Source organism: Vulpes lagopus, chromosome 5 (assembly GCF_018345385.1).
Source record: "Vulpes lagopus strain Blue_001 chromosome 5, ASM1834538v1, whole genome shotgun sequence".
Lineage (NCBI taxonomy): Eukaryota > Metazoa > Chordata > Mammalia > Carnivora > Canidae > Vulpes > Vulpes lagopus.
The window spans coordinates 28,606,401-28,633,145 of NC_054828.1; the positions used below are offsets into that span (position 1 = coordinate 28,606,401).

Sequence of the window (26,745 nt, forward strand, 5' to 3'; positions counted from 1 at the left end):
CATGTATTAGTGGAATTTGAGGGAGAAGAGGACATGATTCAGAATTAGTAGGAAAGCAGGGTGGTATTACAGAGAGCAATGAAAGGATCTGACTATTTTGTTCCCTGCCTGCTTCCTCACTAGACTGAAAGCTTCTTTCAGGCAGAGATTTGCTTCCTCATATCCCAGTCCCTGGCTCAATGTGTGACATAAAATTAGCACTCACTATATATTTGTTGAATGCATATTCATGTGTAACTTTAAATATAAAGCAATTTAATAAACAATTTTATATGTTTAGATATGTATTTGTCTAATAGTTTTGATATTAAATTTTTTAACAACCCGAAATAATCTTTTGAAGTATTTATGACCTTTTTTTTTTTTTTTGGTGTTTTTCTTTTTGTTTTGTTTTGTTTTTTTTTGCTTTTCCAGGCCAGTTGGAATGCCAAAAATGGAAAAAGTTTACTTACATAATCCTAGTTCTGAAGAAACTATTACTTTAGTATCAATATCTGCTACAACATCACATTTTCATGCATCATTTTTTCAAAATAGGGTAAGTATTTCCACTATAAATGTTTCCCTTAAGTTTGAAATTGAAATATCTAGATTTTTTCATGTATAATCTAATTTTGCTATAATTAAAATCCAATGTGAATGTTTCATGTTTGTTCTGGGTTTCAGTTTGCCTCGTTTCCTAAGAATTACCACTTCTTTTAAATACATATTGTTTTTCTCAACATCAAACAACTTAACAATTTAACTTTGAACCAAAGCACTCTGAAAAATGTAGCAGTCAGAAATTTAGTTGACTTTTTTCCTTTTTAATAATAAGTGATTCCTCAGTACCGTGTTAGATTTCTATTATTCTATAATAAACTACCACAAACATGATAGCTTAAAACAACACCCACTTACTAGCACATAGTATTATAAGTCATAAGTCCAGTAGGCTCTTTGCTCAGAGTATCATAATAAGGCTGTAATTAAATTGTCAGCAGGGCTGAGTCCTTGACTGGACTGTAGGAAAATCCACTTCCCAACTCACTCAGAATTCAGTTTCTTGTGCTTTTAGAACTGGGGACCCAATTCACTGCTGGCTCTTAGCCAGGGACCTCTCTCAGTTTCCTAGGGCGCCCACATTGCTTGTCAGCATCTTCGAGCCAGCAGTAATGTATCATATCTCCCTCATGCCTTGGGTCTCTTTGGCTTCCTCTTCTGCCTCCAGAGGAGAAAATTCTGCCTCAATCATGCCATCGGGTTAGGACCATCTGGATAGTCTCTTTTTTGGTTAATTGAGTCAACTAACTGATGACCTCAGCTACATTTGCAAAATCCCTTTTATGGTGTAATATAAATAACCACAGGCATGGTATTTCCTCATAATTACAATTTCAGAGATAAGGGCAGGAAATTTGGGGAGCTATTTTAGAGTTCCACCTACCAAAAGTACCTTCTAAAATTTAACTTTACAATCATTTTTGTAGATAGTATGCAAACTTGTTATTTAAAAAAATTATCTGACCAAAAATTTGGGTCTTCATAAATTTTGGATTTGAGAGAATATACCCATTAAGCTTTAATAGGTAGGATGCAAAAAATAAATAAATAAATTAGCTCCCAAAAAAGCTAAAAAACATGTATCAGAGGGAATTAAATGAATGGAACCTAATTTCATCTTCCCAGAGTTTTCACTGGCTCCTTTGAAGAGATATGACCAAATAAAAAGCAGCTTTTTAAAAAAGCAGCTAAAATTATATAAATTATTTAGATTTTCCATTCCTCTTTTCAAAAATCCTACTTCATCATAGGTTGTCCTTAGCTAGCAACTTCTGGAGAAAAAAAAGGGGGAACATAATTTTGACTTTTTTAAATTTAAAAGTATTCTATTAACAAGGAACTGATGAGTTAGCATGTTGCTTTCAATAATAAAGATTTTATTTTTGTGGTACTCCTGGAAAACACCCCTTTTCGAAAATATTTCTTAAAATAAGTTTTCCTTGAGTTATTTTTTATTAACTAAAAGATGTTTTCAGAGCTTTTATAAACGTGCTGATGTTCTCAAATAATAGAATGCCTGTGCTGGGAGAGACTCATGTATTCATCCAGTCCAGTACCCTCATTATACAAACGAAGAAAGCACTCAACTCCAGAGATTGCACCTCTCATGCAGTTAATGACAGGAGCGGAGGTGAGGGTCTAGGTGCTCTATTGGCCTACCCACTGATTTGTATCTTATTAAACTATAGTGTGACGTATATGTTACCACCTGAATATAGAGGTACACTTATGCCTAAATTCAACAACCCAGCTTCTGGGGCATGGCCAATGTGTAGAGACATGTTTGGTTAAATAGCAAAATAGTGAAGTGAAAATGGAAACAGTTTAAAAATAGTTCACAACTGCCCTACAGATTTTATTTTTAACTTTTTAACGTTCTTTGCTAATTCAAGCAATGTTTTGTTGTTTCTAAACTCCCAAGCTTCACCCTTATAAAGGCCAGACTTTTCACTTTTTTCATGTTGCTATTGTAAGACAAAGACTAGACCAAGAGTTACAAATAAAGATTGTTATAGGAACCACATAGAAAATGTAAATGAGTGAAGGAGGCCACATGGAGTGAAGGTGACCTGGAGAACATGTGTCCTGTCCAAAGCCATCAGCTCACACTCAGCTCTAGCCAGTGGTTACCATGTGGGAATGTAAGTCCGTGCCTGGTAATTCTCATGTTCCAAGAAAAATCAGAAATAGGAATTTTTATATGATATCTTCCAGCTTTTACACATTGAAAACAAACTCAATTTTTAGAAAGACAGATGGTGTAGACCAAACAAAACAAGCTAACGGCCACTAGCTTGACATTTCCGAACTAGACTTTCCCAGGGACCTATTTCTACACATGAACTTTATGCAAAGAGAAGAGTTCTGAAAATTCTTCAAAAAAAAAAAATCTTAAAAAGAAAAACTAAATGTGTATGTTAGTCAAAGGACAAGTTAAAAACTAATTTGTCAGGATATGGAATTAAACAATAAAAATCATTTATAACCTGTCAAAATCTAGTTAACTCACCTAGTTTTAGCTTCAAAAAGAGGTGGCTGAAGTCTATGCTATCTTTTCTTACTTCTTCCTCTTGGTTTCCATCTTAGTTCCCTGCAGTAAGGTGTAGACTCCAGCAGCTCAAGAAGTGGATGGGAGAAATGAAATGAACTCTTGGGGAAAGAAATAACTTTATTTCCCCTTCACTTCAGTTTTAGGCCTATGGCAGCCTTTGGTGAAAGATGAAAAGAGTCTTTTTGTGTCCAGGAGAGCAATTTTAACTCTTTGTCACCTTTAGAATTCCTGGTCAGATCTTATTTCCTTGAGAATGGAAATTTTCTGTAACTCACTTAAGTTTTTGGGTATTTACCAATATCATCTTTACATTAATTAGCTAGAAGGAAATAGAGAAAAGAGTGATTATTGTTTTTAAAAGGCCCAAGTTTTGTCTAACCATATAATAACCCACACACAAATAATCCCCTTAGTAAGGGTTTCTTTTAACTTGAAAATCAAGAAAATAAGAGTAATAAGGAATGTGGTTATATGAAAATTTGTTTTTCTATATATGACTTCTAATAATTATCTGTTATTGTAATTACCTGTTAATTAACTATAATTATCTAGTTATAATTACAATTTAAAATACCATAATATTAAGACTGCAATTTAGACCTATTCATCTTTCGTGACAGTATTGTATATTGGCCATAAAATATGTAGTATATGTTTTGTATCAAAGAATGCAGATTTTTAATACTCTAATTATAATAGTCAAATTTTGATTATAGTAAGATTTATAAAAATGCAGTGCCTAACAGACATAGGTAAGCAGACACAAATTACTTCTCCATGATTGTCTAGAACCTTTTGATCGATTAAATTTTCAGATAACCCGAAGATTAACTAGGAAAACATTGTTTCAGTCTGTGACTAAAATTAAAATTTTTTAGCCCATATATTTTATTATGCTTCTCATGAGGTTGAAGGTCATTAATGAATATCAATGATTATTTTTAGTTAGTTATAGAAGCCTAGACATTGTTTATTCTATTTCAGGTTAAACTCTGATATCCGCATATGTTAATGGGAATTGAACAAAATGTAATATAGCAATAGTATGGAATATTATGATGTGGATAATAGAACGAATTAATCTATATCTGTTGGCAGAATACTATGATATTTGTGTTAATATGTAAGAAAAGCACATTGTAGAGTAGGATATGATGCCATTTTTATAAAAAGTAAAAATGATGTACATATTTGGACAGTTAATAAGAGCCAGAGTAAGGTACAGATAGGTTAACTAGATAAGCTGAAAAGGAAGAGAATGGGGGAAGGTTTGTTGTATTAACTGTTTCTTCATACATCTTGATACTGTATCTCCAAGTAAAATAAGCACTACTTTTGGAATTTAAGGCATGTAAATTTAAATTAGAAAATAGTTTACTATCTGTGTGGAAATAAGGACTTAAACAAATATTTCTTAAATGCCTACTAAGTGCCCGGCACTTTGGATTTATCACTGAAAAACAAAGATCCTTCACTTATGATACTTCTGGGGAGCTTGGGAGATAGCAACAGAGGGGAGAAGGCAAGAATAATAAGTAAATTTTATAAAATACTGGATGGTAATGAGCAGATGATTAGATGAGCACAGAAAAAGTAGGATAAATGGATTAGGAGTACAGTGGGAGGTATGGTCCAATTTCTTTTTTTTTTTTTTTAATTGTGATATAATTGACATTTAACATTGTGTAAGTCTGAGATATACAGTTGACATTATAACACTGTAAGTTTAAGATGGACAGTGTGTTGATTGGATACATTTATATATTGCAATATGATTACCACTATAGGGTTAGCTAACACCTCTGTCATGTCACTTATCATTTCCCTTTTCTGGTAGGAACTATACTAGTTTCTTAGGAGCTTTGAAGTTTATAATACAGTATTGTCTGTGATCACTGTGCTCTGCATTAGATGTTTAGAACTTCTTTTTCTTCTACATTTGTACCCTTCAATTACGTATCACCAATTTCCCCACCATCTAGTCCCTGGTAACCACCATTCTATGCTCTGATTTTACAAGTTTGGCGTTTTGAAATTCCATATAGCAATAGCAGAAAGGATTTGTCTTTTTCTGTCTGGCTTACCTCCTTTAGCACAATGTGCTCAAGGCCCATCCATGTTGCGAATTGCAGGATTTCCTTTTTTCTCATGGCTGAATAGTATTCCATGGGGTGTGTGTGGGGGTGGGTGTGCGCGCTGTCTTTTTAATCTATTCATCTGTTGATAAGATACTTGGGTTGTTTCTATATTTGGCTATTGTGAATAATGCTACAGTAAAAATGGGAGTGAATATATCTCTTTGATAGCCTATTTTCATTTTCTTTGGGTACCCAGAAGTAGGACTGCCAGATTATTTTGTTCTATTTTTAATTTTTGAGGAACCTCCATACCGTTTTGAACCAATTTACATTACCACCAACAGTATACAGGATTTCCATATTTCTGCATCTCATCGACACTTGTTTTCTCTTCCTAGTGATAGCCATTCTAACAGTTGTGAAGTGATATCTCACTGTGGTTTTGATTTGCATTTCCCTGACAAATAAAATTGTCAAGCATCTTTTTGTACACCTGTTGGCTATGTCTTTGGGAAAATACCTGTTTAGTTGCCCTGCCATTTTTTAATCAGACTTTTGGGGTTTTGTTATGGAGTTTTATGAGTTCTTTATGTATGTTAGATATTAACCCCTTATCTGACATAGGATTTGCAAATATCTTCTTCCATGTTACACGCTTCCTTTCTATTTTGTTGATCTTTTATTTTGCTCTGCTGAGGTTTTTTAATTTGATATATAGTTCCACTTACTGATTTTTGCTTTTGTTTCTTAGACTTTGGTGTCATGTTAAAAAAAAATCATGGCCTACACCAATATCAGTGTTTTCTTCTAGATGTTTATTGTATCAGGTCTTAAGTTTAAGCCTTTAATCCATTTTTAATTAATTTTGGTGAGTGATGGAAGATAGGGATCTAATTTCATTTTTCTGCATCTGGTTATCCAGTTTTTCTAACACCATTTGAGTGTTCTTGGCTTCCTTGTCAAATATTAGTTGACTATATATGCAGAGATTTATTCCTGGGCTGTTCTGTTCCATTGGTTTATTTGCCAGTACTATACTATTTTAATTACAGCAGCTTCATGGTATAGTTTGAAAGCAGGAAGTGTGATGCCTTAGGCTTTGTTCTTTTTCATGATTGCTTTGGCTATTTGGAGCCTTATGGTTCCATACAAATTTTAGGATTGTTTTATCTATTTCTCTAAAAATGCCTTTGAGATATTGATGGGGATCGCCTTGACTCTACAGATGACTTTAGGTAGTATGGACATTTTAACAGACAGTTACTGGAATATTAATTCTTCCAATCAATGAGTGAAATATCTTTCCATCTGTTTGTGTCTTTTGTTTCTTTCATCAAGGTTTTGTAGTTTTCATAACACAGATACATCTCAGATATTACAGGTTTAGTTCCAGACCACTGGAGTAAAGTGATTATCACAATAAAGTGAACATCACAATGAAATGAATTTTTTAGTTTTCTAGGGCACATAAAATTTATGTTTACATTGTACAGTTTTTTGGTTGAGTCTATATTTAGGATTTTCTATATATAAGATCAGATCATCTGCAAATATGACAATTTTACCTCTTCCTTCCTGATTCAGATGCCTTTTATTTCTTTATCTTGCCTAACTGGTCTAACTAGGCCTTCCATTATTACGCTGAGTAAGCATGGTAGGGTGGACACCCTTATCTTGTTCCTGATCCTAGCAGAAAAGCTTTCAGTTTTTTATGTTGAGTATGATGTAAGCTATGGATTTTCCGTATATGGCCTTGATCATACAGAGTTATGTCCTATCTGTACCCAGTCTGTTGAGAGTTTTTATCATGAAAATATGTTGTATTTTGCCAAATGTGTTTCTGCATTTATTGAGATGATCATTTGATTTTTATCTTTCATTCTGTTAATATGATGTATTACATTTATTGATTTATATGTATTGAACTATCCTTTCATCCCAGGGAGAAATCCTGCTTGGTCATGGTGTATAATACTTTGTGTGTTGAATTCAGTTTGCTAATATTTTTTGAGAACTTTTTCATCTGTATTCATCAAGAGTATTGGTCTATAGTTTTTTTGTTTGTCCTTGTTGGCTTTGGTATCAGGATAATGCTGGCTTCATAAAATGAATTTTAAAGTGTTCTGTCCCTTCAAATTTTTAGAAGAGTTTGAGAAGGATTGGCATTAATTCTTTAAATGTTTGGTAGAATTCATTAGTGAAACCAGCTTATCTTGTGGTTTTCTATGTTGAGAGGTTTTTGATTACTGATTCAGTCTCCTTACTCACTGTTCTTTTCAGATTTTCTCTTCATGATTCAGTCTTGGTAGGTTGTATGTTTCTGAGAATTTATCCATTTCTTAAAGGTTATCCAATTTGTTGGTATATAATTGTTCATACTAGTCTCTTATGATCCCATGTATTTCTGTAGTATCAATTGTAATGTCTCCTTTTTCATTTCTGACTTTGGATTTTGTCTTCTTCTTTCATGGTTTGTGTAGCTGAAGATTTGCTGATTTTGTTTTATCTGTTTGAAACCAGCTCTTAGTTTCACTGGTTTTTTTTTTCCTTATTGTTTTTCTGGTCTCTATTTTATTTATTTCTGCTCTGATTTTTATTTCTTTCCTTTTGCTAATTTTGGACTTGGGCTTATAGTTCTATTTCCAGTTCTTTGAGGTGTAAAGTTAGGTTGTTTATTTGAGATGTTTCTATTTTCTTAATATATGCATTTACAACTATAAAGTCCCTCTTAGAACTGCTTTTGCAGCATCCCATAAGTTTTGGTATGTTATATTTCCATTTTCATTTGTTTCAATTTTTGGGGGGGGTTCCCTTTTGATTTCTTTTTGGACCCTTTTGGTTGTCAGGAGTATGTTTTTTAATTTACACACATTTGGGGCAGCCCGGGTGGCTCGGCTCGGTGGTTTGGCGCCGCCTTCAGCCCGGGGTGTGATCCTGTAGACCTGGGATCGAGTCCCATGTCAGGCTCCCTGCATGGAGCCTGCTTCTCCTTCTGCCTATGTCTCTGCCTCTCTCTCTCTCTTCTGTCTCTCATGAATAAATAAAATCTTTTTAAAATTTTTTTTTTAAAATTACACACATTTGTAGATTTTCCAGCTTTCCTTTTATTGATTTCTAGTTGCATACCGTTATGACTGAAAATATACTTGGTATTATTACTTACCATTAGACTTGGTATGTGTACTGTCATATGGTCTGTGTTGGAGAATGTTTTGTGTGCACTTGAGAAGAACATGTATTTGCTGCTATGGGATGGATTGATCTGTAAATGTCTGTTATGTCTATTTGGTTTAATCAGTGATTCACGTCCATTTCGCTGTTGATGTTCTGTCTGGATGATATCTATTGATGAAAGTGGGGGTATTGAAGTCCCTTGCTGTTATTGTATTGTCATCTTTTTCTCCCTTCAAATCTGTCAATATTTGTTAATATATTTAGGTACTCTTATGTTGGGTAATGTATTTACAGTTGTTATATCCTCTTTACATATTGACCCCTTTATTATTATATTATGACCTACTTTGTCTCTTATTACCATTTTTGGCTTTTAAAGTCTATTTCATCTGATATAAGCATAGCAGCCTTCACTCTCTTTTGGTTTCTACTTGCACTGAATGTCTTTTTCCAGCCCTTCACTTTGAACCAATGTGTGCCCTTAAAGCAGAAGTTTGCCTTCTCTAGGCAGTATAGAATTGGGTCTCATTTCTTTATCTAGTCCCTGTGTGCCTTTTGGTTGGTGAATTCAATTCATTTATATTTAGAGTTATTCTTGATATATAAGGGCTTACTAATGCAGTCTTCTTTTTTTTTTTTTTTTTTTAATTTTTTTTATTTATTTATGATAGTCACAGAGAGAGAGAGAGAGAGGCAGAGACACAGGCAGAGGGAGAAGCAGGCTCCATGCACCGGGAGCCCGATGTGGGATTCGATCCCGGGTCTCCAGGATCGCGCCCTGGGCCAAAGGCAGGCGCCAAACCGCTGCGCCACCCAGGGATCCCTAATGCAGTCTTCTTAATGGCTTTCTGGTGATTTTGTGTCTCCACTGATTCTTTTGCCCTCTGTTTCTTCTTATTCTTTTTTTTTTTTTAATTGATTTATTCATGAGAGACACAGAGAGAGAGACAGAGACATAGGCAGAGGGAGAAGCAGGCTCCTCAAAGGGAGCCTGCCTGATGCGTGACTCGATCCCAGATCCTGTGATTATTCCCTGAGCTGAAGGCAGACGCTTAACCCCTGATCCACCCAGGCATCCCTTTCCCTCTCTTTCTACCGGCCTTTATAGATTCATGATTTTTCATGGTGTCGGTCTGTTTCCCCTTTTTAACTTTTGTGAATCTGTTTTTGCCTCTTGGTACCATGAAGTTTACATAAAACATCTTATAAAGCCATCCATTTTAAGCTGATAACAACTTCAGTTGTGTAAAAGCTTTACCCTTTACTCTTTCCTCTTTAATATGCTTGATGTTATTATTTACCTCTTTTTAAATTGTGTGCTCATTGACAAATTATAGTAGCTATAATTAATTTTAATGTTCTTCTTTAACCTTTCTACTACAGTTAAGTGGTTAACACATCATCCTTTTACAGAATTAGGATTTTCTATGTCTGACTGTATATTTACCTTTACCCAGTGTGTCGTGTACTTTCATGTTTTTGGACCACTATTAACATCTTTTCATTTCACCTAGAACTCCTTTCAGCATTTCTTAAAAGTAAGTCTGGGGGTGACGAACTCCCTCAGAATTCACCAGTGAATTGTTAGTCCAAGAAAGTCTTTATTTCTCCTTTGCATCTGAAGGAGAACTTTGTCAGATGAGAGCATTCTTGGGTAGCAGTTTTTTTCTTTCAGTACTTTGAGTATGTCATCCCATTCTCTCTTGGCCCATAGGGTTTCTGCTGGGAAATCACTAATAGCCTCATGGAGTTCCTTTATAGTTTACAGTCTTTTTTTCTGGGTTCTTTTAGGATTCTCTCTTTAGCTTTGATTTTTGACTGTTTCATTACACCATGTGTCAGAGAAGGTCTTTTGCATTGAGGTTATAGGATGACCCATTAGCTTCATGAACGTGGTATCCAAGCGTGTCCCCAGGTTTGAGAAGTTCTCAGCTATTATTTCTTTAAATAAACTTTCTGCCCCCTTCTCCCTCTTTTATCTGATGCTTGGATTATTATATTTGTTCTTTGATGGAATCCCATAGTTCCAATAGGCTTTCTTCACTCTTATTCTTTTTCCTTTGTTCTATTCTAATTGGATAATTTAGAATTTCTAGATTACGTATTCTGTCTTTTCTTTGTTTTACTCTGCTGTACATGCTCCCTATTGCATTGTTTTTTCATTTATTTATTTTTTATTTTTTTAAAAGATTTTATTTATTTATTCATGAGAGGCACAGAGAGAGAGAGAGAGAGACATAGGCAGAGGGAGAAGCAGGCTCCACGCAGGAAGCCCGACATGGGACTCGATCCTGGATCTCCAGGATCACGCCCTGGGCTGAAGGCAGCGCTAAACTGCTGAGCCATCTGGGCTGCCCTGCATTGTTTTTTCATTTAGTCATTGAAATCTTAAGTTCTAGAATTTTAGTTTTGTTCTTTTTTATTATTTCTTCTCTTTGTTAAGGATCTCATTTTGTTTATGTATTGTTTCCTGAGTTTTCTTGTAGATCACTGAGTTTATTCAAAAGAACTACTTTGAGGGGCGCCTGGATGGCTAGTTGGTTAAGCGTCTACCTTCGGTTCAGGTCATGATCCCAGGGTTCTGGGATTGAGCCCCGTATCAGGGTCCCTGCTCAGGGGGGAGCCTGCCTCTCCCTCTCCCTCTGTCTGTCACTCTCCCTGCTTGTGCTCTCTCTCTCTCTCTCTCTCTCTCTCTCTCTCTCTGTCAAAACAAGAAAGAAAATCTTAAAGAAAAAGAAAAGAATTACTTTGAATCCTTCATCAACTAGATTGCAAAAATCTGTGCTCTTGCTTGGAGAATTACTGTTCTTTTAGTGATCACATTTTTTTTTCATGTTCCTTGTAGTTTTACATTTCTGCTTTTGTGTTTAAAGTAGCAGACCCTTTCCTAAATCTTTACTAGTTGTCTTCAGATGGGGTATATTATTTGTTGGTGCTGTTATATTTGGATTTTCTCTACCTTTTAGATTTTCTAGAAGGTGTCACTCTAATTTGTGGTTTCAGCCTTGCCTACACATCCTGCTGTTTTTCTGATAACAGTCCATTTACTGGACTTGCTCTCACCACTGCACTTGGGAGTGAGGAGCCAGCTGCAGAGTGAGAAGAGATGGGTTTAGCACTCAGGACATTGGGGTGCCTATAGACAACGTGGGCATATCTTTGGGCAAAGTATCCCAGAGGCTCATGGGCAGACTTTTTGCTGAAGTCCTGAGTGCAGTCATCAGGAATTATATACCTTTAATGCCCTTTGATGTTCTTACCTATCTCTTTTCTGCTCTTCTCCCTTCCCCAGTTTGGAGGTCCTGCTTCAGTGCTCTGGGTGCTACTGGAGAGGAACAAGTTTCTCCTGCTGTGTCCTGCATTAGTGGGGTAGCCGGGTACTCGCTTACTGCTCTCCTTTTCCCTTGTTGTAGAAGTCCCTCTGCTGGATAATTCACTCCCATGGAGTGTTCCCATGGGGGAGGGGAAGGGGGGGTGGCACTTGGAAAATTCCACTTATGGTCTCTACTGTTACCATACTTTCTTTTTTTGCTTCATTGTGTCCACAGAAAGCCTGGACTTTTGTAACGTATGTCTTGTATGGGATTTTGCCTAGGACAGCACTCTCCAACTTTTGTCCCCACCATGGCGAAAGTGGTTGGGGCAAGTGCACTGGTTCTGCAGCCCATGCTGAAGTCTATCCACCTACTACCAGATGCACAAGTGGTCGAGACAATTCCTAGATCCCCTGGCATATGGTGCTGAATCCCACAATTCCTGCAAAGGCCCTTCTCTTTGTAAATGGATTTCTAATCTACCATAACTTCAAAGGGGGACAAAAAGGAGGAACATCTTATGCTGCCATCACTCCTCCAGTTTTCAGTAGGATAGCACAGGCTTCATTTAGAAAGTGGCATTTTGAACAGATTTGAAGGAGGTCAGAGAGTGTACTAAATGGAAGGAAGTGGAATATATGGAAGAAGAACATTCCAAACAGCACAAAGGGTCCGATGTGAAAGTATGACTGTATGTAAAGAGGACAGTGTGGCTAAACCAGAGTGACCAAGGGTGAGACAAGTGAAGGAGGATGGGAGGGGGCAAAGTGTGAAGGGCCTTACAAGCTATGATGAGTACTTTGGCTCTTATCCTGATTGAAATTGGAAACCTCCATGGATTTGAGCTGAAAAATGAAATGATAGCTTTTGTTTTTTAAGAATCTATTAAAAAGAGACTGCAGAAGAGCAAGGGGAGAATCAGGGACACCGGTTACATTAGCTGTTGCAGCACCTAATGGTAGGAAGACAATTACTCTGACAAGAGTGAAGAAGTCAAGAAAGCTGTTGGAATTGGGATATATTTTGAGGATATAGCCAATAGGGTTTCCTGATGTGGGACTAAGAAAAAGAGTCAAGACTGACTCTATGGTTTTTGTCCCAAGCTACCAAAATGACAGAGTTGTTATCAACCCGAGTGGAGAAGCTGAGGATAGAGCAGGTTTGGGGAGTATAATCAGTAGTTCAGTTTTCAACGAGTTACATTTGAGATGTCTCTTAGACATTCAGGTACAAGTGCCAAGTGACAATTGGTGTCTGAGTTCAGATTATAAGAGAAAGGACTGGATTCGAAATGGAAGTTTAAGAGTCCCTGGTGAAGTCATGGACCTGGAGATGAGCTTACCAAGGGAGCCAGCCAGGGAATGAGCAATGATACAAAGGTGAAATACTTAGCTGCACATAATGTTAGGTTAGAGCTAGCACACCTTACTTGTTCTTCATTACTTTTTATACTGTTTTCTAATTTTTTATCACACCAAATTCATCTAATTTAGAAAGTGTGCAGGAAAGTGGACAAAAGAATGCATTGTCGCAAATCTGATGAATTCTTTTTCTTTCTTTCTTTCTTTCTTTCTTTCTTTCTTTCTTTCTTTCGATAGAGAGAGAGAGAGAGAGAGAGAGGCAGAGACACAGGCAGAGGGAGAAGCAGGCTCCATGCACCAGGAGCCCCACGTGAGACTTGATCCCGGGTCTCCAGGATCGCGCCCTGGGCCAAAGGCAGGCGCTAAACCGCTGTGCCACCCAGGGATCCCAATCTGATGAATTCTTAATGGGAACATTACATTCCTGAGCCTGCTGTTCTGTTACATCCTTATGTGTCATTTGTAATTAGATTTTCCCTGTTACTGAAAAAAAAGAAGAAAAGAAATGTTTGTTTTGTCTATCTCAGGGTCTTCTTAAAGTACTGAAATTATAGTGGAGTCAAGTCTTGATAGGTATTAAGAACTATCAAAGAGAACTTGTACTCTGATTTCTAGACTCTTCTCCACCCCTCCCTGGATGTAAATGACATCGTAAAGCAAAGCCTCATCTTGCATAGGAATTAAGCAACGAGATTGATCATGTTTATGGCTTATTTAATAATTAAGATCTCAGAGATCATCTAATAAAACTGGCTCATTTTGAAATTAGGAGACACTGAAACCTACAGAGGGGGGATCCCTGGGTGGCTCAGCGGTTTAGCACCTGCCTTTGGCTCAGGATGTGATCCTGGAGTCGCAGGATCGAGTCCCACATCAGGCTCCCAGCACAGAGCCTGCTTCTCCCTCTGCTTGTGTCTCTGTCCCTCCCGCCGTGTCTTTCATGAATAAATAAATAAAATCTTAAAAAAAGAAAAAAAAGAAAGAAACCTACAAAGGTTAAAAAGACTTGCCAAAATCTCAGTTTCTTAGTGACCTAACTAGAAACTGAGGTCTCCAGTACATCACCTACTTACTCAAGACTAGATAGCCAATTCTGATAGTGGCAAAAGATTATGCAAAGAATTAAGTGTTCCTGGGACGCCTGGGTGGCTCAATGGTTAAGCGTCTGCCTTTGGCCCAGGACATGTTCCTGGAGTCCTGGGATCAAGGCCCATAACAGGCTCCCTTGCATGGAGCCTGCTTCTCTCTGCCTAAGTCTCTGCCTCTCTCTCTCTCTCTCTCTCTCTCTTTCTCTTTCTCTCTCTTTATGTCTCTCATGAATAAATAAATAAAACTTAAAAAAAAAAAAAAGGGAATTAAGTGTTCCATGATAATGTGCCTTCCTTTTTGAATTTAGATGGGCTTTTGAAAGATATTATTTAAATATGTACATAAGTTCCTATAAAAATTTTAAAGGAAACCAGTTTTTCTCTCGCTGGAAAAATTTCCCTGTAGTAAACACAGGCCTTATGAATATCTTCTTCATTGACATTAGACATTAGAATTACTGTCAAACAGGAGTACCATACTCATTGATTCTAAAACAGTTTTTTCAACATTTTTATGTCTCTGAAATTGGAGCCCATCTTACAGTGAAGGGCATAGTACTGTCCCTGTTAGCTTGCTTTGAAGTTGATTTTTTTCCCCAGAGTGACGATACTAGTGGTCTCAGCGCTACCAGCTAAACATTATATTTACTGCTTGAGGTTTTGAGGGACTATTATTATATAATCATATTATAAATCTGCATGAGTCCTGAGTTACAGTTGAAATTTTGAGAGTAAATTAGTTTTCCTCCCTCAATAGAGTGCCCAGAATGAGCCATACAGATTTCTTCACTGCTCCTTTCTGTGAGATTTTTGTTATCCTTATTTCTTGCTTTGAAACGTGGAAGTTTCTGATTAGCTCTGCATCTTTTAGTGTTACAAAATTAAGCATCTGTATTATAAGCACTGGCATCTTAGATGGGAAAAATGTTCTTTTCTCAAACAGCCTTGAGGTTCTTCTCTGTGCCCCTAGATGTCAGCAGTGAGTCCTGAACTGTCCAAGGGGGTAATGAGGGTGATAAATAGGTGGCCAGGAATATGACCCCTTAGAGTTAAATTCACAGCTATGAGAAGTGTGGACAGACTGCATGTGTTTAGTGAAATTATCTGTTTTATTTAGAGATTTCTGTTGTCTTAAAGTAGATTTGAGTTGATTCTTGCCTTCCAGAGGTTAACCTAAACATTCAATTAACTTGTCCTTGTTCCAGGAAACTGAAGACCCTTATAAAAAAGATCCAGGCTACTAAAATACAGTCTTGAGTGAATCTGCAAATTATATATCATGCAAATTATATATATGTTATATATAATGGTATACTTTCAGTAAAATTCACCCATTTTAACGTATAGTTCTGAGTTTTGACAAACTCATAGTGATGTAATCAATGACTCAGTCAACTCAAGCCTCTGAGTATACCCTATTTCAGAGGTTATATAAATGGAGCCATGCCGTATATAGCTTTTTGAGTCCGACTTATTCATTTAGCGTAATGCATTTCATATTATCCATGTAGTTGGATATATATCCATTCTTTGTACCACTTTATTGCTCAGTAATATTTCATTAGATGTCAGTATTCCAGTTTGTTTATCCATTCACCAGTTAAAGATATTTACATTCTTCCCAGTTTGGAGTTATTATAAATAAAACCACTATAAATGTTCATATATAGATTTTTGTATGAACATAAATGTTTCATTTCCTCATTTCCCTTATATAAATACTTAGGAATGGAATTGCTGAGTCTTACACTAAGTATATGCTTAACAGTTTCTCATGGTGACTGTACCATTTTTCATTCCCACCAGGAATGAATGTATGCTCCAGTTGTTCAGCATCTTTGTTAGTACTTAGTATTGTGAGGATGGGTTTTTGTTTGCTTGTTTTTAATTTTAGTCACTCAAGTAATGTATGGTGTTCATTTTTGTTTTATTTTTTCATTTTTGTTTTAATTTACATTTGTCATTAACGATGGTGAACATCTTTTCAGTTGCTTATTTGCCAACCATCTATTTTCTTTGGTGAAATGTCTGCAATTCTCCCACCTGTTTTTTAATTGGGTTGTTTTCTTAAATGAGTTCTTGAGAGTTCTTTATATATTCTAGATATGTCTTTATCACATATGTGATTTGCAAATCTTTTCTTCCTGTTTGCAGCATGTCTTTTCATTCTCTTTACAGAATGTTTCCAAAGACAAGTTTTTAATTTACATGAAGTCCATTTTATCAAATTTTCTTTTATGGGTCATGCTTTTTGGACTTGGAGCAAAGAACTCTTTGCCTAAACCAAGGTCACAAAAATTTTCTCCAGTTTTTCTTCCAGAAGTTTAATAGTTTTAGATTTTATATTTAGGTCTATGATCCATTTTGATTTAATCTTTGTTTATAGTATGAGTTGCAGATCAAGCTCATTTTGTATTGCATATAAATATACAGTTGTTCCTACACCATTGATTGGAAAGGCTTCTTTCAAATCCCTCTACATTTTTGCCAAAAATCAGTTGACCTTGTAAGTGTGTGGGTCTATTTCTTGGACTCTCCCTTATGTTCTAATATGTATCTAATAGGTGGACTCTAAAATGTCTACCCTCCACCAATATCACACTTTTATGTTTACTGGAGCTTTTGAATAATTTCTAGATATTATGAGTCCTCCAGGTTTTCCTTTTTTCAAAATTGTTTTGCTCTTTTTAATTTTTTTTTTTTTAAGATTTTATTTATTTGAGAGAGAGAGAGAATGTGAGCGGGTAGGGACGAGCAGAGGGAGAGGGAGAAGCAGGCTCCCCACTGAGCAGGAAGCCCAATACAGGGCTTGATCGCAGGACCTGGAGATCATGACTTAACCCAAAGGCAAATGCTTAACTGACTGAGTCACCCAGGTGCCCTTGTTTGGCTCTTTTTATTCCCTTTTCTTGCTATCTAAAGTTTGGAATCAGCTTCTTTTGTTTTAAATCTTGCTGTGGTTTTTGTATTATGTTATTTTGAATTACTCTTAAATGTATTTAAAAAATATGCACAGATAGTCTCCTTGATTCCTTACCCACTTTCTCTTAGTGCTAACATCTTATATACAATTATCAAAACAAGGCGATTAACATTGGTACAATATTATTTAAAAACTTATATGAAGGGCACCTGAGTGGCTCAGTTGGTTAAGCATCTGCCTTCGTCTCAGGTCATGATTTCAGGGTCCTGGGATCAAGCCCCACATCAGACTCCTCTTGTCCCTCTCCCTCTGTCCTTCCCCTTTACCCATGCCCCCACCCCCAACTCTCAAAATTTTTTAAAAAACTTACATGAATTTCATCAGTTTTCCTATCACCATTGTACTTTTTCTGCTATAGGATATTTTCTCAACATTGCATGTAGCTCTTTTCCCTTAGACTGAAATTTTTATTGCAGTTGCATTGGATATATAAATCAATTGGCAGAGAATTAACATGTTAACAATTGAATCTTCTGATCCGTGAACACAGTATGTCTCTCCATTTTTTAAAGACTTTGATTTCTTTCAGCAGTATTTTGTAGTTTTCATCTTATAGAACTTGCACATTAATAGATTTATACCTCAGTATTTTTGTGTGTGTGATTGTAAATGATACTTTTTAAAAAATTAGAATTCCATTGTTCATTGGTAGTGTATGGAAATACAACTGATCATTATACATTGACCTTGATTCCTGTGACTTGGTTAAACTCTTTTATTTTGGAAGGATTTTTGAAGATATTTTTGGAGTTCTTTATAGAGACAGCTATGTTGTTTGTGAATGAAGACAGATTGTTCTTAGTTTCTAATATGTATGCCTTTTCTTTTTCTTGCCTCATTGCACTGACCAGTACTTCCAATATAATGTTGATCAGCTAACATGAGAGGACATCCCTGCCTTGTTCTATATTTCAGGAGGAAAGCAGTCATTCACCATGAAATATGGTAGCTCTAGATAGGGTTTTTTAGATGTTCTTTATCAGGTTGAGGAATTTCTCTTCTACTGATCAGTTTACTGAGATTTCTAATCATGAGTGGATATTGGATTTTGTCAATTTGTTTTATGCACCTTTTGAAATGACCATCTGATGGGACACCTGGGTGTCTGACTTGAGTGTCTGACTTTGGCCCAGTGCATGATCCTGGGATCTGGGATCGAGTCCCACATCAGGCTCCTTGCATGGAACCTGCTTCTCCCTCTGCCTGTGTGTCTCTCTCTCTCTCTCTCTTTCTCTCTCTCTCTCTCTCTCTCTGTCTCATGAATAAACAAACAAAATCTTAAAAAAAAAAAAATGACCATCTGACTTTTCTTCTGTAGTAAGTTGATAATACCAGTTACATTGATTTGACTTTTGCCTGTTGACCTAGAGTTGAATTGTCAAGATAAAAAGCCACTTGGTCATTTGATGTATTACCATTTTTTATATATTGACTGGATTTAAGTTGCCAATATTTTGTAATTGATTATATGTGTACATTCATGAGGCATATTGACGTGGTTTTCTTTTCTCTTCAAGTCTTTGGTCTTGGTATCAGGGTAATGCTGAACCAGTAAACAAGGTGGGGAATGTTATCTCCTTTTCCGTGTGCTGTAAAATACTTAAGATAATTCCTTCTTAAGTATTTGGTAAAGAATTCTGCCATTCTACTAATGAAACCATCTGGGCTTGGACTTTTCTTTGTGGGAAGGTTTTAAATTACAAATTTAAACTTCTCTGATAGATATAAGTCTGTCCAGATTGTTTCATTTTGAATGAGCTTTGGCAGATTGTGTTTTTTCAAAGAATCTGTCCATTTCTTCTAGTTATTAGATTTATGGTCATACAGTTGTTTGTAATATTCCTTGATCATCCTTTTTTATGTGTGAAAGGTATATATTAATGCTCACATTTCAATTTCTTACAGTTTTGTTTTCTTCCTTTTTAATCTTGGTCATTTTGTCTGGGGTTTTTATCAGTTTATGGACCTTTTTGAGGCATTATCTTTTGGTTTTATTGACTTTCTACTATTTTTCTATTTTTTATTTTATTCCTTTCTGCTTCCTTCCTTTTGTCTATTGTTTTCTTCCTTTTGCATATTTTAGGTTTAATTTACTCTTTTTTATAGTTTCTCAAAGTGGAAGCATAGATTACTGATTTTTGAAGCATTTCTTCTCAAAATAAGCATGTAATTGTATACATTTCCAGTGTTGCTCTGGCTACAGCCAACAATTTTGGTATGCTGTGTTTTAATTTTCAGTTGATTCAAAATATTTTAATTTCCCTGTGACTACTTCTTTGACCACTGGGTCATTGAGAAGTGTGTTAATTTCAAGCTACTTAGAGATTTACCGAGTATCTTCTGTTACTGACTTTGGCTCAAGTGTGACCTCCATTTAGTGTCTACAGCTTCCAGTGGTTGTATAGTCTCCTTTCAGCTTGCTATAAGCTTTTAGCAGAGTGTAAAAATTTTAGCTGAATGCATTTTACCCTCTTATATGGTAGCCTCATCTTCCCATTCTCTGCCATGGGTGAGCCAGTATATTCCATCTCTCCTTGGCGGTGCTTGTCTTTCCTCAAATTTGGGGCTACTTGTTACATAAACTCCGATAGGTTCAAGGAAATTTATGATTTTGTAGGTTATTCTTTTGATTGTTGATAAGCAGGGGAAATGTTCTTTCCAGCTTTCTGTATCATAAGGTAAAGCCAGAAGTCTCAGTGCCATGTATTTTAAGCTACAGTCTGGGGAGCTTTTTAGAGTTCAAGCCATAGAGGCAGAAAGAGAGAGATCGATACCTGCATTATAAGGCTTCATCACAGACAGAACTTCAGTCATGGTCCCTTAAAGTCCATGGAGTAGCCCCATTGTTTTGTTGTAATAATGTTTTATTTCACTAACTACAATGACATTCTCAATCTGCACAAAATAACAGGACTGAGTTTCTGCACGTAACTGCCACCCTGCCTTCTTTCCTAATTTAAGATGTAGACACATAACAGTGCCTTGTGTCAATGGGTGACAGAGGTCAAGGGGTTGAGGCCTGGGCTTATTTCTTCTTTGGAATAACAAGTTTCTGCTTAGTAGTAGAATAGTACATCTATATAAGAAGCTCAGCCTTGGCTCAACTCCTACCTGATTATGTGATGAGGGAACAGCCTATAATTAGGCACTTCATTCCAGCTTGGTGATTGTTGAATGAATAGAATCTAAGGAAACCATCTGCTGTAGAGGGTTTTAGGCTAGTAATTGGCAAAATGGTATGACTGGAGACATCAGTATGAAGACATATTTTTTAGAGAACTTAAACTATTTAATTGTGGTTAGCATAATCATATTTTTATGTATTAATTTAACTTTATTTATTGCTGTTCTTTTTCAGAAAATACTTCCAGGAGGAAATACATCATTTGATGTAGTTTTTCTTGCAAGAGTAGTGGGAAATGTAGAAAATACTTTATTTATTAACACATCCAATCATGGGGTATTTACATACCAGGTAAGAACCAGGATTAAAACTTTCACTTATTTTATAAACTATAGCCTTCATCTCTGATGTATCATAGGACAGCCTATCAAGAACTCTCTTTAAAAACTCATAATAGGATAATAGGGAATGTAAGAGTTTAGACTTATTTAGAGCATTTTTACTCACTGCTGTGGCTGTGACCATCCCTATTCAGATCAGACTGAACAATCTTTTAAAGCTCAGCTAAAGCATTAATGTAAGATTGGTTAGCAAAAGAATAATGAGTATTTTACACTGACTAAATTTTTTTAAATTTTACTTTGTGCATTTATGAAGCACACTGAATAATAGTTTCAAGATTAAAACATACATGCCTACTCTTCTTTAGTAAACAGATTAAGATTTGTTCTTTTTACGTGTAATTATTGTTTAGGTTATTAAATATTGTTAATGTTTTGTGAATCAAAATTTTGGAATATCAAGGTTATCAAGATCATTAAGAATTGTTTATATGGCATTGTACTACATACTCTACATGCATTTCTGCCTGTGTTATAGATACCATTGTCCTCATTTTTTTTAGTTAAGGAAAGTGAAGTTTCAAAAGGTTAAATAATTGGCTCAAATTATGATATTAATGGGTTATTGAGCAGGGATTCAATAATGTAATTACAAAGACCATCCTGTTAACTACTGTCTTACACTGCACTTGGAACACTGAGCGCCTTACTTAGCTAATGTCTTACTTGACAGTTTTTATTATTTTCTTTTGAGCATCTCTTCTTCAGGACCCAGAACATACCATATATCTTGAAAACTAGTGTCAGAGTAAACTAATTAGTCAGGCACTTGTGTTTATTTATGGTGAATAAGTCTTTAATGGTTCTTTAGTAGACAGCCTATATAGATGAGTAACTTTGAAGTGCTGTATAGATGACATTCATTTAACATGCACCTGTTGAGTAAATGAAGACTGTCATAAGAATATTAAGACCTTTGCTCTACAGAGGCACCCCCAATTGCCTGGATGGTTGTGGCCAGGCTGGACTACCTGAGGGTTGTGATCAGGTCATTCTCAAGTAGAGCCTCAGTGGCCAGCTGCCTTTCTTCACCTCTCCACATCTAGTCTTTCACAAAATCCCCCTCCTAAATATATCTTGAGTCTGTCTACCTCTCTCTTCTTCACTGCCATTGTTGCCTCTCACTGGATGACATAGTAGCCTCCCAACAGACCCTCCACACCTCCCCAGGCCCTACCACAGGCCATCATTCACTGTAGTCAGAGGGATCCTCTGTGAACATAAATCACATCTAGTCAACTTGCCCATGGAAATCCTAATGTTGTCCCATTGCTCTTAGAGCAAAATGTAAACTTTTTACCAAGGCCAGCAAGGCTCTGAGATTCTGATTCGCATATATCCCTCTTACCTCGTTCCATTTGACCATGCTTCTTCAGATAGGTCAACCCTTTCCCATGTCATGCCCTTTGTATACTTCCCCTTACCTGAATACCCTCTCATTGCTGGCTTTTTCTCATCCTACTGGTGACATCAGCTTACATGACTTCCCAGCCTCACCCCAGCCAGTTATCCAATTACCTGTTTCTTTAGAACTTTTTTATTGTGGGCACCAGGGTGGCTCAGTGGTTGAGCATCTGCCTTTGGCTCAGGTTGTGATCCTGGGGTCCTGGAATCAAGTCCCACATCAGGCTCCCCAGAGGGAGCCTGCTTCTCCCTCTGCCTGTGTCTCTGCCTCTCACTCTCTGTCTCTTATGAATAAATAAATAAAATCTTAAAAAAAAAAAAAAAGAAAACCTTTTTTATTGTTATCTAGTCCATCCCTCATACTGGAATATAAGCTTTATGACAGCAGGCATATTATCTGTCTTATTCACTATTGAATCATTCACTACTGTATATATTTGTGCCTAGCACATCATGGGCACTTAATAAATATTTTCATTTGAATGACTGGTTCATCCTGTTTAGTCAGTCAGCCCAAGGCCTTGCCTTCCTATGTGGGTATGACCTGGAGCTAGGCTTAATATTTGAGAAATTGCTTGGGCCCTAGATCCATCTCGCTGTGGTTGGAGTAAAGAAATCTTTTGATTCCCTATTTTCTTCTTTTGTCTATTCTATGAACTCATGAAGGACTGCTGCCATTTTAATTTCTAATATATTATAGAAATAATTCCAAATACATACACATATATATATATGTAGTAAATCAAATGTGTAGCCAAATCAGTTATAGAAATTACATGAGTGTAAAGGTAAAGATTTTCCATCTAAATAAGACTCCCTAGATTTCCCTAGATCAGTCAGTTATAACTATAAAAATGTTAGTTATCAAAACAACTCAAAATGTATTTTTTTCACCCTTAAAATAGGTATTTGGTGTTGGAGTTCCAAACCCATATCGACTGAGGCCATTCCTTGGGGCCAGAGTCCCTGTGAACAGCAGTTTCTCACCTATCATAAATATACACAATCCTCATAGTGAGCCTTTACAGGTGAGTTTATGATGGTGATTTTGAATGAGTTTCATTTTGGCAAAAATTAATACTTAGCATGAAATCTCAGTCTGTTAGAGTTTTTAAGACTATTTAAAATAATGGAGTTTTATGGATATATCAAAGTGGGGGTATTCTTCTAGTGCAGCTTGCTGTGGTTGGAATTTTGGGTTACAGTAGTCCTGGTATTGAATTTTTGGAACCACTTTTAAAACTGTGGTTTCTCTGGTGGTAGAGTTTAGCAGCTCTGCATTTAACTTAAGAGTTTTCAGCTACATAATGCCACTACTTTTCTGGCATAACATAAATTTTTTTAAACACTTATTTTTGGTAATAAGTTTTGGGTGATGGCAGCCTGAAAATTAAAAGTCCAAGGGTAGGGTAATATAGAATCATGATTAAAAGCAAACTTTTTTTTTCTTTTAATTAAAAAATCCAGCTCCTAATCTTACTCAGTCTGTTAGTACTGACTGTTTTCAAATCTGGAATCTCCTCCCTAATTCCGTCTCTGTAGAGTGGGAGTGGTCAGTGTTGCTCCTTTATGTACTTCCTAAAATGCCCACCTTACATCCCCAACAACTTCCAATTATGTGACATTTGCTGCCACTGTAGCTTCAAGTTGTATCATCTGATTCGAAAGTATTCTGGATACTTTCCAAAATAGTTCATAATATCCACACCCACGCTTCCCAGAGTTCTTTAGGACCAGTACTACAGGCCTTAACACTAGCTTAAACGTGACCAGTGGAGGGAAAACACTACATATTGTGTGGTAAGCTACAGAGCTTTCACAACCAAAATGATTCTTCTTGTCATCTCAGAAACCCCTGGTAGAAATGTTCACAAAGAAAGAAAGAGAAAATGAGGAAGAGCTTTTTAGTGAGATTTTTTAGAGCATGAATTGTGAGATTATTTGCTAAATTAGCAAGAAAGAGTTTTTTCCCTGACACTTAGCTAACATTTGGTGAGCATAGCTTCTAATAAAAATATTCTGCCCAGGGCAGCCCGGGTGGCTCAGCGGTTTAGTGCCACCTTCAGCCCAGGGCAGGATCCTGGAGACCTGGGATCAAGTCCAACGTCAGGCTCCCTGCATGGAGCCTGCTTCTCCCTCTGCCTGTGTCTCTGCCTTTCTCTCTTTCTCTCTCTCTCTGTCTCTCATGAATAAATAAATAAAATCTTTTTTAAAAATAAAAATATTCTGTCCAAATTGAATTATTTTAAACTAGATATCTTCATTACAAAAGAAGAAAGTATTCTTCTGTCCTGTTTTTATGGTGAAAAGTATTTCCTCTTCATCATCACTTGATCATTTATATCCTTTGGGCTAACTTCATGTAATGGTATATTTTCCCTGTTCTAATTTTTATCACAAATTATACAGAATTTCATAAATTCTTGCTGCTTTCTTTGTTTTCCATCAACTGATTTTTATTGTTATTGTTTATCTAGACTTTTTCCAATTATAACATTTTAATGAAGACTATATGCTAAACTGGACTTTTCACCAGCATATAGGAGAGCATTTGGAAAAACCAAAACTGCCCTCTTAAAACCAGTTATTTACCTAGAAGGCACTCTTACCTGATGGTTCTATGTTATGCTGTGTCCATTAGTTTTATCATTAAATTTAAGAAAGTACTGTAAATAAGTTGCAACTGATTATATATAAAACACAAACATGAGTGTGTTCTCACTGAAAAAAAAATGTTAACAATTCAAACATGTGAAGCAAAAGTCCTCTTGAATTTCTACTTTTTAATCCAGTGCTATCCAGTAGAATTCTTTTTGATGATGTATCTGTATCTGCTTTGTTCAGTACAGCAGCCACCAGCCACATGTGGTTAATGAACAATTGAATTTGTGGCTAGGGTGACTGAAGAACTGAACATTTTGTTTTATTTTATTGCAGTTATTTTAAATAATCACATGTAGCTAATAACTGTTGTATTAGCACAGCTCTAGTCCCAACCCTCTCTTCATATATACTATCTGTACTATCTTGGTGTGTCTTGTCAGACCCTTTTCAGGGCATTTGCATGCATATATGTGGACACCCAAAAATAAACATTCTTTGTGCAAATTTTTTTACATAAATTATATTCTCTATATATTTCTGGCTTCCTTTTTATCTATATGTTGCTAAATTAGAATAAATAGCACTGGACTTAAAATCAGGAATATGTTGTGTTCCTAGTTTTAATGTGATCTTTCCTTTGAATTTTTAATGTGACCTTTTCTGTCCCCGTTTCCTTATTCCTTTCGTTATAATCAGTAGTCCACCTTTTAATCTTCTGTTTCCACACATTGTTATGCTTGTTTCCTTAATACCTTGGAAGATTAAACAAAATAATATATGATGTGGGTTTTCAGAAAAGGTTCTGGTATCACTATTGGTATCACTATTAATACAACTGGGACTATAGGGAAACACTGTAATAAATCAGAAGGCAGGTAATAATAATACTCAAAATCTTAGTTTGTCAGTCTTTGCTAAATGTATTACTTTAACAACAACATACATCAACAACCTTTAAGTTTATACTAGAGTATTGCTGTTTTTCCTGCTTTGTCTTTTTTTATGTCCTCCTTAAGGACTTATGTGATAAAACAAGTGAATGTCTTCCACCCATTCTTTTACTTCACCCCAAATTTGTATTTAATTAAGTATATTCTTTTTAAGAGATAGGGTTACCTGCCTTTAAAAGAAAGTCTCCTGCCATATGACCCATTCTCTCCCTAGGTATTTACAGAAGAGAAAAGAAAGCAGATGGTCACACAAAGACTTATACAAATGCAGCTTTATCTGTAAAGACCAAAAACTGGAAGCAACCCAAATGTCCATCAGTAGGTGAATGAATCAAAAATTGTGGCATAGCCATAAAATTGAAAAGAAATGAACTATTAATATATACAACAACATGGTGAATCTCAAAATAATTACATTGAGTAAAAACAACCGGGAACAAAAGTGCATACTGTATGATTCCATTGATATGAAGCTTTAGAAGATACAAACCTAATTTAGAATGACCAAGCACAGCTCATTGGTCCCCCCTCGTAAGGGGGCATAAAGAGATTGCAAAAGGCATGAAGAAAATGTGGAGATAATGGGTATATTTAATGTCTTAATTGCAGTGGTAGCTTCACCCTTGCATATGTGTGTCAGAAGTTACCAAGTTGTGTGCTTGAAGTATGGGTAGTTTATTGTACATCAGTTACATCTCTGCAAAATCATGAGTATAGGTACAAGCCACAGAGGTATTAACATTTGCTGTGATTTTGCCACGAAAAGAAACCAAATGCTATCATACTGCATTAAAACTGTTACATATATTCCAAAATAACACATTCTTCACTATTTCACGATTATAGTAGTTGTTAGATCTGCTCCTAGATCTTTTTATAAGTGTGTGACTAAAGAAGCACTTGTGTTAATATAAGAAGTATAAAATTTGTATTTTCATAAACTATTTTTCCTTTGGAAAAAATAAAAAGTGTTCTATGGATGAATTTTCTTTAATCCATTGTCAAAATAACTACTGTTTCAAAGTTTAATATTTGAAAATTAACTCTGTTATTGTGAAAGTTACCTTGTTTTAATTAAAAATAACCACCATTGGGGGGTCCCTGGGTGGCGCAGCGGTTTGGCGCCTGCCTTTGGCCCAGGGCGCCATCCTGGAGACCCGGGATTGAATC

The 26,745-nt window shown here is 36.0% G+C and overlaps 1 protein-coding gene across 1 annotated transcript in view; it reads left to right on the forward strand.

The window, feature by feature from the left end:
* TMEM131 (transmembrane protein 131) overlaps window positions 1-26,745 on the forward strand; it is a 230,492-nt gene that overhangs the window by 129,359 nt on the left and 74,388 nt on the right. Inside the window, exons 5-7 of the mRNA XM_041754105.1 lie at window positions 415-538; window positions 20,451-20,567; window positions 22,927-23,049. Of these exons, the coding sequence (XP_041610039.1) occupies window positions 415-538; window positions 20,451-20,567; window positions 22,927-23,049 (364 nt within the window). The remainder of the gene's footprint in view (window positions 1-414; window positions 539-20,450; window positions 20,568-22,926; window positions 23,050-26,745) is intronic.